This window comes from Artemia franciscana, chromosome 21 (genome assembly GCF_032884065.1).
Source record: "Artemia franciscana chromosome 21, ASM3288406v1, whole genome shotgun sequence".
Lineage (NCBI taxonomy): Eukaryota > Metazoa > Arthropoda > Branchiopoda > Anostraca > Artemiidae > Artemia > Artemia franciscana.
Genome location: NC_088883.1, coordinates 18,590,750 through 18,603,852, shown reverse-complemented (window position 1 = coordinate 18,603,852; position 13,103 = coordinate 18,590,750). Strand labels below are relative to the sequence as shown.

The following is a 13,103-nucleotide window of genomic DNA, read 5'->3' as shown; positions in this document are numbered from 1 at the left end:
AATAGATGGCTTCCATTTAACCCACCAACATTAAAAATATACTACCTTGTAACAGTCATGTATAGAGCTATTCGTTTATTTTTAAATTTTTTTTTAGCTTATCAGTACACAAGGTGCAAAATTATCTGATGGTCATGTACTCGCTGAAGTATTATAGTTTTCCTTGGTCCATATTATAGATACATAATATTACTGCATTTGTGAAAATCAGTCCTGAGAAGGAAGGCTACTGAAACGCTGACAATAGTTGGCACCGCGTTGGGATGAACAGCCTGTGCCCTGTCTCGAGTAAAAAGGAGTAGACAGAAAGGCTAGACGGCACTGACAATTGTTTGCCAGGAAATTTTCCAGTTAGTAATCTTATAATTAAAAGATCTATAAGACTTAACAGGTATCCTAGGGATATCGCCATAAGTGGTAATCAAGTCACCCGGCTTCATGCTAGTTGTTGCATATCGATAACGGGCTTTATCCCACTGATAGTCAAAGCTACAAAAGCGTTTCTTGTTAAGTCTCTCTGAATGTTCATCACTCGCTCAACTAACGGTGGCCCTTCTTTGGGTGCTGTGCGATGAATATCAACCCAAAGATGCTTCATTTTAATACCTCCACCGATTTTACCATGGACAACTCGACCTATAATAAGGGAGAAAAAAATTGGACAGACAAATTAAATTACTGATTTTTTTAGAGTCAGAGCTGAAATCCTGTTAAAAAAAAAGCAAGAACAAGAGCTAAGAGCTCATATGGCACTTGTGACGAGGCGAGAAGAGCTAAGAGCCAAGAGGTCATATGGTATGAGCTCTAACAAAATTCTATGAATCAATAGATTGATTTAAAAAGGAAAATAAGAGGCTTAATTCCGGTCAAGATTTAAAATAAGAGCTCTGAGTCAGCAAAGTCCTTCTAAATATCAAAATTCATTAAGATCCGATCACCCACTCGTAAGTTATAAAATACCTAATTTTTTCTAATTTTTCCTCTCCCTTTTGCCCCCAGATGACCGAATCTGGGAAAACGACTTTATCAAGTCAAATTGTGCAGCTACCTGACACGCCTACCAATTTTCATCGCCCTAGCACGTCCAGAAGCACCGAACTCACCAAATCACTGAACCCCTCCCCCCAACTTCCCCAAAGAGAGCGAATCCAGTACGATTCTGTCAATCACGTATCAAGGACATTTGTTTATTCTATCACCTAAGCTTCATCCCGATTCCTCCACTCCAAGTGTTTTTCCAATATTTCCCCCTCCAACTCCCCCCAATGTCAAAAGATCTGGTCGGATTTGAAATAAGAGCTCTGAGACACGAATTCCTTCTAACAATCAAATCTCATTACGATCCGATCATCTATTCGTAAGATAAAAATACCCCAGTTTTCATGTTTTCCAAGAATTCCGGTTTCCCCCTCCAACTCCCCGAATGTCACAGGATCTGGTCGGAATTTGAAATTAGAACTTTAAAGCACAAGATCCTTCTAAATATCAAATTTCATTAAGATCTGGTCACCCTTCGTAAGTTACAAATACCTCAATTTTCAAAATTACCCCCCCCCCCCAATTCCACCAAAGAGAGCAGATCCGGTCCAGTTATGTCAGTCACGTCTTAGACAGGTTTCTATTCTTCCCATCCAGTTCATCCTGATCTCACCGCTTTAGGTATTTTCTAAGATTTCCGGTCTCCCAACTTCCCCCCCCCCAAATTACGCATGATCCGATTGAGATTTAAAATAAGATATCTGAGTTACGAGGTCCTTCTAAATATGAAGTTTCATGAAGATCTAATCACTCCTTCGTAAGTTAAAAATACGTCATTTTTTTCTCATTTTCAGAATTACCCCCCCCCCAATTGAGCAGATCCTTTCCAATTATGTAAATCACGTATGCAAGACTTCTGCTTATTTTTCCAACCAAGTTTCATCCCAATCCCTCCAATCTAGGCATTTTCCATCATTTCAGGTTTCCCCACCCCAAACTTCCCCCAATGTCACCAGATCCGGTCAGGATTTAAAATAAGAGCTTTGAGACACGATATCCTTCTAAATATCAAATTTCGTGGAGATCCAATCACCTGTTCGTAAGTTAAAAATACCTCATTTTTTCTAATTTTTCAGAATTAACCCCCCCCCCCCCAACTATCCCAAAGAAAGCGGATCCGTTCTGTTTATGTCAATCATGTATCTAGGACTCGTGTTTTTTTTCCATCAAGTTTCATCCCAATCCCTCCACTCTAAGTGTTTTCCAAGTTTTAGGTTTCCCCCTCCCAACCCCCCCCCCCCAATGTCACCAGATTCGATCGGGTTTAAAATAAGAGCTCTGAGCCACGAAATCCTTCTAAATATCAAATTTCATTGAGATCCGATCACCTGTTCGTAAGTTAAAAATACCTCATTTTTTTTAATTTTTCAGAAATACCACCCCCCAACTACCCCAAAGTGAGCGGATCCGTTCCGTTTATGTCAATCATGTATCTGGGACTTGCGCTTATTTTTCCCATCAAGTCGGGATTTAAAATAAGCTGTAAGACACGATATCCTTCTAAACATCAAATTTCATTGAGATCCAATCACCCATTCGTAAGTTGAAAATAACTCATTTTTTCTAATTTTTAAGAATTACTCCCCCCCCCCAACTACCCCAAAGAGAGCGAATCAGTTCCGATTATGTCAATCATGTATCTGGGACTTGCGCTTATTTTTCCATCAAGTTTCATCCCAATCCCTCCACTCTAAGTCTTTTCAAGATTTTAGGTTTCCCCCCTCCAACTCCCCCCAATGTCATCAGATGCGGTCGGGATTCAAAATAAGAGCTCTGAGACACAATATCATTCCAAACATCAAATTTCATTAAGATCCAATCACCCGCTCATAAGTTAAAAATACTTCATTTTTTTCTATTTTTTCCGAATTAACCGGCCCCCCACTCCCCCCCAGATGGTCAAGTCGGGAAAACGGCTATTTCTAATTTAATCTGGTCCGGTCCTGATACGCTTGCCAAATTTCATCGTCCTAGCTTACCTGGAAGTGCCTAAAGTAGCAAAACCAGGACCGACAGACAGACAGACTGACAGAATTGGCAATTGCTATATGTCACTTGGTTAATACCAAGTGCCATAAAAACTGTTCATATAATACTGCTCAAGTTTTTACGTTATGATTTTCAAGCATATAATAGGAATCTGCAATGAGATAATTTCAATATTAGTCCCTATTCTGATAGCAACTTTGCCTCAGCATGTGGACTCTCAGAAAACATAAGCATGTCATTACTTTCAATATATTATCAGGAGCAAATCATACAAACGGAAATCATTATTGCTACTAAATCCTGATGTAACAACTGCCTGCCATACGATTGAACCACAATAGTGTCTATCACCACACTCTTTTCTTGCGTTTACAAGGCTGCCACAGGTTCAAGTGGTAAAAAGGGACTTAGGGATTTCTTTTTAGTAGAAAAAGGGACCTCTCTAGGGACCATTCTGGACACAAAATGGGCCCAAAAACTAAGTTTTCAGAAAGCTTTTGATAGAAAAGCAGTGTCAAAACAGCAAATGACACTTGACTCAGAAAAAATGGGAATGATCATTTGCAGACATCTCTCCATGATCAGAAGCAAAGTGATAATTAAGAAATAGACCACGTGGGAATTATCATATCATGGGAGGAGCTTTTTTCTTCTTTTTTCTAAATGCTTCACTTTCGAATAAAAAAAAAACAGATAAAAAATATGATGAAAGAGATAAGAGTATGGTAACTAGGACACACAACTTATTTCATTCCATTTTTTCTTGCACTGCCTTCTGCTGGAACAGAGATGTGATCAGCAATTGTTTCTTGACTCTAACTGCTGGTGGGACGTTTCAAGAGTAGCAGCTGCTTTTTTTTGTTCAGTACGCATCGACAGAGTCCCATCTATCATGGCCTGCGCTAGCTGTATCTCGATCATGTCCTTTTTTAATGCCTTTTTTCAGTTGGTTATGACCTTCCTTCAGCAACTCGTCTGCAGCCTGTTCCTTGGAACCCAAACACTTCTTTTTTTCTTCAAGAGATTTTTCGAGAGTGTATATAGCCTGTTTTTTCAAAGAGGCTACAGCAAGCTGCTGCTCTCTCAGCCGTTCTCGTTCCGCTCTTTCTCAGTTTTTTCTTTCAAGGGTTTTTCCTGCTGTAGGTACAAATCATAGCTCTTTCTAGCGGATTTGGCCAGTTTTATTAAATCTTCAGTGATGGCAACAATTTGCGCACGTCGTCCAAATTTGCCAAACCCATCTTTCAAAACAGTTTTAAATTCAAAGTTCGCCCATTCATTGAAGCTCTTTCTTCACTGAGAATCATCCGGGAACAGAGAAACCCTCTCAATAATGGCAAACCGTGTGAAATGGTCAAAGCATTTATTACGACTTCCGACAAGTTTGGATATTTTCCTCCCTGGATTACGTTGTTCCACTTATCGTTGATCCCCTTCTTGACCCCAGTGGAAGTCCGGATAACTGGACTAGCTTAAACTCGTCGACTAGCATGTCCTTTTACGTCGCAATGGGTAGCTTCCTAGCAACATATATCAAACCCTGAGCAGAAACTGGCTCTGAAACTTCATCAGGATGTAGAAAAGTTATTGTTTTCAACAAGTGCACAAATTTTCCGCTGAGTATTTGCTTAAGGACACATCTTGCTGCTGCAGAATAATGCTTCTAAACATGCTGCATGAACGAGCGTCTTGGAAGCTCGTCTGCTGAGAGACAGTCGACAATCTCGTCACTCAAAACTGTCTGTAACAGTAGCACAAAGTTCTTTTTCATCTTCAAGTGGCTGAAACGTTAGTTCATCAAGTTCTTTGGTCGCTTTGGGTTTTAAAATTCGTCCAGACAATGTCAAGACCAGGAGATTCGGCTCTGTATAGAGTTTATGCACTAGGGGCTCTTCCCCTTGAAACTTTAAGTTGAAACGCGTGAAGAGGTTCTTAGTATTAACAACAAACTGACACTCTGCTTTCATGGTTGGTTGTTTGACCAGCCAGATGATCTCTTTGTACGCATTTGATTTCATAAGACTAGGGTTTCTCTTTGGAGTATAGACAACGAAATACTCAAACAGAACTGTCATCTGTTCCCTTAGCCTCGAAAAGCTAGGTCCTGTTGTTAACCATCTAGTGGGTACGTGTTTCAAAAAGAGAGACTTAGGAACGACAGTTTTCTCTTGAATCTTCCCATAATTTTTTTGTCTAGCCAGCCAGCCACTAAAAAAGTAGTATACTTTGATGATCACATCAGAGCTAGGAAGTAGTCTAATAGTTCAAGAAATGCATGTAAGCTCAAAATCGTACAAGGAACCAGGTTTTAACATCGCCTCCTTCGTATTTTGCGATTGAAGCCATTCTCTTATTTTTTTTTCTCTTTGTGTAACAAAGTGACACTCAGAAAAGAGTTTTCTTAGTAACTAACAAAGCCAACCAAACCCTGCCACCTCCTAGCCTATTGACTGCAGAGGCGAAGGGGGTCACCCCTTTTTGCCATTAGTATGTCTGCTCTGTCCAGAGAGTAATGCTGTAGCCTATGTAAAGCCAAGTTTTGTCTTTCTTAGAAAAGCAAAACAGGTTCCAAGAATCTCAGGTGAAAGAAACATATTGAAGACTGTATACTCGCGGGTATTGGTAGTTTTCAGGATACAGAGCTTTTAACAAAAACAAGAAAAGGGACTTTGGGGACCTTTATCAATTTAAGGGACCAATATGGACTTTCACTCGATTCTAGGGACTTTTAAGGAGCTTTAGGGACTTTGTGGCAGCCTTGCGTTAACTATCCCCACTCAACCTAAATATCAAACCTGTGTGCAGCTAAATTCTATGTTTTACAAAAAGTGAAAAAATACAATTTAACAACAACTACAACCACAACAGCCATAAATCTGACATAGAAATTAGGGGTAAATATTGGCATTTACTAAATAATTGCACCCCCCCCCACTACTCCTATAAAAAATATTTAAGTCAAATCTTAATCAGAATTCTCTACATAAAATATTTTTGGCAATTAATTTTGGTTTATTGTTATGAAAAGACAATATTTTCGTCACCGTTTTCTTTTTTCAAGTCCAGTCCTTTTAAATGTATCATAAGAATTGACCAAACAAAACTTTCATTTAAAGCAATCTATTTAATTTTCAATAAAGCATATATGACACTAGCCTTCTGAAGCGTCTGGAGGGCGACCACTCTTATGTATGGTAATTAACGTTGGTTTAGTTTGGCTTACCTGTTCATTATAATTTACGTTTGTTTTATGTTATATTTCTTTATTTATAGGAAAATCTTATAGGTAATCTTGATTATTCTCATTTTTAAATTGGCCTTATATTTTTCATTTAAACACTTTTTTAGATTTTTTTTTTGTTCTTGTTTGTAACAAAGAGTACACTCAAAGGGCTCAGTGGAACCAATTCACGAGAATGTTGGAGAGAGGGGAACAAAATGTATTTCTTAAAATCCAGGAAGGGGCATTTTGTTGTTTTGTCATTTTTTTCCAATGAAAATAAAAAAGGGTATTTTTTTTACTGAGAATAACAAAAAAGGGATTTTTGGAAGCATGAATACCCCCGAGCCTCCCTATGCGTCTGATTGGTATCACTAAAAGGCTGAAAAATAGGATTGTTTGATTGATATGTAATTGCTTTTTTCAGCCTTGCAGAAGAACTTAAAAAATGCTCAAATCTCTTATCAGTATGATACAGATGCATAAAGGATATCTATATTCTTTCAAATGCTGTAATTATATACTTGTCATCCAAAGAAAGACAAGTAATAGATTACCAGTCAATGGATCTCGGCCAGCCAGTTTTGTCACCCTGAGTTGCTCTATTGTGTACTGGCCATCTTCTGGAAAATGAATCTTGTACCTGAAAACAGAAAATATACTATAGCAGCTCAGTGATAAAAAGCACAGGAAAGTTTGCAAAGGAGGAAGAAAGTAATAATTAAAAGATAAAGCTAAAAAAATGGCATTGAGAATGATTTTGTAACTTTGTTTTTTACTACACTAGACTAATTTAAATGGACTAAAATTAAACAGAGACCCAAAGAGAAAGCTGAATGGCTTCATTTGGCATATTGTTTCTAACCAAGCAGCACTTTTAGATCAATTTTCCTTTAAACTTTGCTGTTGATGGATTTGGCCAGCAATACAAGGTTAAACATTGAGGATATTCACCATTACCATGGATATTAATAGTCATTTAGTATTGCTCAACTCCAGAGGAGACTTTACCTTTACAGGACTTTTGCCTGCTGTGTGGGCTAAGCACCTATACAGCAGGTAATTGTCTACTTGCCAAGAACTGTCATTTCACTGAATAATGGATGATATATTGAAATGCAAATATTACTAAGACAATAAGGAGGGACTGCACTCCACAGAGTAGGAATGAGTTTCTATCCTTTAAATGAAACTTCTCTCTGCAGAAGGTGTGGTTATATAACTACCCCTTCTCTGCAAAAGGGGTGGTTGTAATTCATTTGATTGAAAATCCTAGTTGTGCCATGGAAATTTCTTTTGGCAAATTTCAAAATTCAGCCAAATAGTTAGCTATTTCATAGTGCTGCATTCTATCAAAGAGCAGTATTTCCTTTCCCACACCAAATGGTTCCACATACAAAAAAAGAAAATATAATGAGGAATTTGTGAAGACAATGAATAATAAGGTTGTGGAATCAATTAAAATACTTTGGCTATATGTTCAATGGCTATCATCAGCAAAACACAATATAAAACAAATTAAAAGAGAACAAACTTACTCAAAAAAATCAAATTAAACAAACAATTTAAAAAAAATTAATTTCTTAAAAATTTCTTTAAGAGTCCAAGCTTCATCATCTTACTTAAGTTCAGACAAGATTGACAAAACAAAAGAGTTGTTGATTCAAGCTATGTGGACTGATTGGTACAAAAATTGGTACAAGTCTTTATTGCAATATTTTCTGCTAATCTTGTATTTCTTTTGGGAGTGGGTTTATTCTGATTGGCTCCTGATTTTACTGTCTATTAAATTATTCTCCATAAGTAACTTTGTGCAAACAGAGTTGAGTTCATACTCAGCCAAGTCTCTATTTAGAGAGAATTATTATTTAAGTTTTGTTTCATTTGAATTGCTTCACAGACAATTTGTTTGATTCCTAGGTCATTGCCAGATATTTGAATAGACATTTTTTAGTACTCAATAAACAAGATATATTACCCCACCTCTTTTAACCTGTGCAAAATGGTTAGACTTGATGTGAAGGTGAAGGTATCTATTAGTCTTTGTTGGTTTTCTGTAAGCTGTAAAATCAAGTCTATTTAAGCAATCCATAATCAACAAATTTACAAAAAACATCTTTTATCCTTTTCTGTCTCTAAAGTGAATTGCTGGTTTTTATGGCACTTGGTATCTACCAAGTGACATATAGCAATTGCAAATTCTGTCAGTCTGCCTGTCCTGGTTTTGCTAGTTTAGGCAGTTCCAGGTAAGCTAGGATGATGAAATTTGGCAGGCATATCAGGAACCACGCCCGATTAAATTAGAAATTGTCTTTTCCCCAATTTGACCATCTGGGGGGAGTAGGGGGATGGTTAAATTGGAAAAATTAGAAAAAAATGAGGTATTTTTAAGTTTCAAACAGGTGATCAAATAATTAATGAAATTTGATGTTTGGAAGGATATTGTGTCTCAGAGCTCTTATTTTAAATCCTGACCAATTCTGGTGACATAGCGGGCAGTTGGGGGGGGGGGGAACCTAAAATCTTGGAAAACACTTAAGAGTGGAGGGATCAGGATGAAACTTGGTGGGAAAAAGAAGCACAAGTCCTAGATACATGATTGACATAACTGGAATGGATCCGCTCTCATTGGGGGAGTTAGGGGGGGGGGGCAGGGTTCACTCTAAAAAAATAGAAAAAATGAGATATTTTTGACTTACAAAGGAGTGATCAGATCTTAATGAAATTTCATATTTAGAAGGACCTCAAAACTCAAATCTCTAAATTTAAATCCCAACTGGATCCAGTGCCATTGGGGGGGGGGGGGGATCCAGAAATCTTGGAAAATGCTTACAGCATAGAGATCAGGATGAAACTTGTTGGAAAGAATAAGCACAAGTCCAAGATATGTGACGGAAATAACTGGACCAGATCTGCTCTTTTTGGTGGAGTTGGGGGGGGGGGGGTAATTTGGAAAAATTTGAGGTGTTTGTAACTTACAAATGGGTGACAAGATATTAATGAAATTTGATCTTTAGAAGGATCTTGTGCTTTAGAACTCTCATTTTAAATCCTGACCAGATCTGATGACAATGGGGGGAGCTGTAGGGGGAAACCTGAAATCTTGGAAAACGCTTAGAGTGCAGAGATCATGATGAAACTCGATGGGAAGAATAAGCACAAGTTAAAGATATGTGATTGACATAATTGGAACAGATCCATTCTCTTTAGGGGAGCTGGGGGTTGTTAATTTGTAAAAATTAGAAAAATCAAGGTATTTAACTTAAGAATGGGTAACCAGATCTTAATGAAATTTGATATTTAGAAGGAACTCATGTCTCAGAGCTCTTATTTCAAATCCCAACCAGACCTGTTGACACTGGAGGGAGTTAGAGAGGGAACCAGAAACATTTATAAATGTTGTAGATATGTGGTTGATGTAACAAGACTGGATCTGATCTCTTTGGGAGATTTAGGGGTGGGGTTTAGTGAGTTGGTGAGTTTGGTGCTTCTGGACAGGCTAGGACAATGAAAATTGGTAGGTGTGTCAGGGAGCTACACAAATTAACTTGATAAAGTCATTTTCTCCAATTCAACTATCTGGGGGGCTAAAGGGGGAGGAAAATTAGAAGAATTTAGGTATCTTTAACTTACAAGTGGGTGATTGGATCTTAATGAATTTTGATATTTAGAAGAACCTTGCAACTCAGAGCTCTTATTTTAAATCCTGACCAGCATTAAGCCTCTGATTTTCCTTTTAAAGGAATCTATTGATTCTTAGAATCTTGCCAGAGCTCATACCATATGAGCTCTTGGCTCTTCCAACCTTGTCACAAGGGTCATATGAGCTCTTAGATCTTGTTATAATAAGAATTTATATGGTCTAGATAACCTTTAAGTTTGTTTTCACTGTAATTCTAAGCTAAAATTACATCATCCATGGAATCCCAAAACACATGCTTAAGAAAATACAACTCAAGTGCCCAGTTTTCAAGATTTTTGACATAAATATTTACAAACATACCTGACAAAAAGGGTTCTCACAGAAAGGCCCTTTATTTGTTGGCAATAAGAATTGCCAATGTGCTGTTTATCAGCACAGAACTTTCAGACAACTGCAAACATTAGGATAATAAGTTGAAAAAGTATGCTGATGTTCTCTGTACCCTGTACATTGCTGAGTACAACAAATTTATGGATAGTGTTGACCTCAGTGACATGGTCATTGGGCTGTACAGGATAGACATCCATGGAAAGCAATGGTATATACATCTCTTTTACTATTTCTTGGATGTTTTGTTGTCAATGCATGGTTGCTTTATCAGCATCATATGGGTCAGCACAGCCAAACCCACAAAAAGAGCCTCTTAGACCTCAAGAGTAAAATGACCAACTGCCTTATCTCTACAAGTGATGCAACTCCAAGATCTCATGAAAGACCTCTTAGAGAACAAGACTGTTCTACTCCAAAAAGGCCAAAGCTTGCCAAACCAAAGCCATACAACAGTGTTTGCTATGATGGCATCCAGCATTGATCAGAGGCAGTGGCTGATAAGAAATGATGCTGGCTCTGCTCTGCTTATGCTCAATCTAGTGTTCAAAGTATCAAATTGCATTGTGTCTAGTACAGAATGGAAACAGTTTCAAAACCTTTTATAGGCTACTTAATGACTTTTTGTAGACTATTTCTTCTTCTTTGTATTGTCAGTAAAAACAAATTTCCATGTTAGATTAGTGTATGGATTTTGTGGCTTGTGACAGGAGACCATGCCAATTGTAGTCATGACTGTATGTCCAGAATGAATGGATTAAACTGGTATTCTGTTTCAAACTCATCATATGTGAACTCATTTAAGGCTAAAATTCAAAAATCAATTTTTTTTTAGCTCTATCATAATTCAGCCCTGAAAGGGTTAACAGAAAGCTGACTTTCTTCTGATTCTAAAAATGTACCTTTAATTTTTATTCTATAAATCATAAATATGATTTTTTCTTTAAACTGCTTGTCTAAACAGAGACCAAACTTTCAATTTATTCTGACAAATTATTGATGAAAATTTGACCAAGAAGGGAGGATTCTTGTTATTGCCCTCGCATTGTATCATTCTGTAGCAAAATAGGGGTGCTCTGAAAACCTATTGCTATTTTTAAAGAATACCAAAGAAAACTGGTCTCTCTCAAAAAAAGGTCTTTTACCCAAGCCTATACTTCTTATGTCTTTTGTTTCTTGAATTTGTCAGCATTGATTCAATTTAAGGGGAGAGAAGTTGAAACAACATTGATGCATAGCACAATTAAATGGAAATATACAATTTAGACTACACATTTGAATGCTGGGGAAGGGGGGTAAAGTAGAATGGAATTTCAGTCAAAATGTGTTAATTATATTTGTTCTATATTTTATATGGTAGAAATTATTTTCTTAGCATGTTTACTTCTCAACAGCTCAAGTTATAAGCTTATACTTCTACCTTAAGTAATGTTAGAGGCATTCAGCCTAGCCTACCTCAATCTAACTGCTCCAACTTTTGGAAGTTCAATGTGTCTAAAGGCTTTTGTACGGGTTTGGACACCAAACAATGCAGCACATGGACTAACGAGAGCTTTTTTACCAGCTAAGTAGGAAAAACTTAAAGTGTACATTCTGGTTAATGCCTCACTCATATTTCCAACCAAATTTTTATTTTCTATTTCCTCTTCTTTACATTGTTGTCAGATCGGACGGAGAGTATTATGCTTCCTTGAGCCCAAAATTATGCTTTTTTATCAGATTTATGCTACGTTTCTATATTTTCCCAGGTTTCACGAAAAAGTTGATTAGTTAAGACAAGTCGAACTCTGTCTTATCTTAATAAAGGTTCTGAATAGAATATAATCTAATAATAATAGCCTAATAGTTTATTTCCAACCTGCTAAGGGAACAAAAGCGGTGTATAAACAAAGGAGGCAAAGAAAAAGGTAAAATAGCATAGAAAATATGTTAAAAGGCTTTTTTTATGTCCAGGGGAAGGATCTTGGTTCACAATTTGGTTCACGTTTTTTGTCTTTTTTCGAAAGTCGTCTTTCTCCTCGAAGCGGTTGGCGTCATTTGAAAAACATAGTGTCTTACATCATCATCAAAATTTACTTCAGATACATTAAAAAGAAAGAAAAAATGCGGTCCATATTCAATGATCTTCTTTATCTTCGCTTTGGATTTGACTTCTTGACCAAGGGGTAGGGTGGCTACGTAAAGGTTCTTGGAGTTGTAGAGCTTGATCTGATTGTCTGAAGGGACATATTTGTAACAAACTGTATCTTTTGTTCTTAGTCACGATTTTGTGACCAGCACGGCCTCAGTACTTTATTTCTTCAACCTATTCCGCTTTTTTGGCTTGACATAATTGATCTAAGAAAAATTCTTTCTGAGTCTGCGTTGGAATGCGATAGGAGAGCACCCTCTCGGCGAGTTCTGCCAGATCTGGAAAAACTCTTTCGCTGGTAAAGTTTGTCATTTCGCTTATTTTTCTCCACATCAAGTCTATAGTGATTTTGCTCATATCTATCTTTTTGGAGTCACTAAAAGCGCATGGCAGCTTGCGCCACCTGGAGTCAATATCTGTGAGTTTTGGCATGAGACTTTGAAATTGGTTCACAACGACACCTAGTGACGGAATACTGTTTTTTTCAGTTCCCTAGGCCGTCTTAGGATTTACATACTGAAGGGAATTAAAAAAGGATCACAGTGCGGGAATCGCTTGAGCGTCTGTGTAGCTGCGGTAATGAGGAAACCTAAACATCTTTTTCAGAAAGTGCTCACGTCCTCAGGGGCCATTTTACCACTCTGCACTGATGTCAAAAGGTAATAGGCACACTCATCTTCTAAAATGACGTCTTC

General features: G+C 37.4%; 1 protein-coding gene across 1 annotated transcript; it reads right to left on the bottom strand.

Moving 5' to 3' along the window:
* Nucleotides 1-393: 393 nt before the first annotated feature.
* LOC136040741 (uncharacterized) lies at nt 394-11,922 on the bottom strand. Its single transcript, XM_065725049.1, has 3 exons — nt 11,733-11,922; nt 6,805-6,890; nt 394-636 (listed from the first exon to the last, which is right to left on the bottom strand). The coding sequence occupies exons 1-3, from the start codon at nt 11,888-11,890 to the stop codon at nt 437-439; spliced, it is 444 nt and encodes a 147-aa protein (XP_065581121.1). The 5' UTR covers nt 11,891-11,922; the 3' UTR covers nt 394-436.
* Nucleotides 11,923-13,103: the final 1,181 nt, after the last annotated feature.

Bases quoted from the DNA above. Each gene is read 5' to 3' on its own strand.
- LOC136040741 (XM_065725049.1), bottom strand. From the start codon at position 11,890: ATGAGTGAGGCATTAACCAGAATGTACACTTTAAGTTTTTCCTACTTA. The intron at 6,891-11,732 runs GTAGGCTAGGCT...TTCTGTTTTCAG, and splicing joins GTTGGAGCAGTTAGATTGAG to GTACAAGATTCATTTTCCAG. The intron at 637-6,804 runs GTAATCTATTAC...CCCTTATTATAG, and splicing joins TGGCCGAGATCCATTGACTG to GTCGAGTTGTCCATGGTAAA.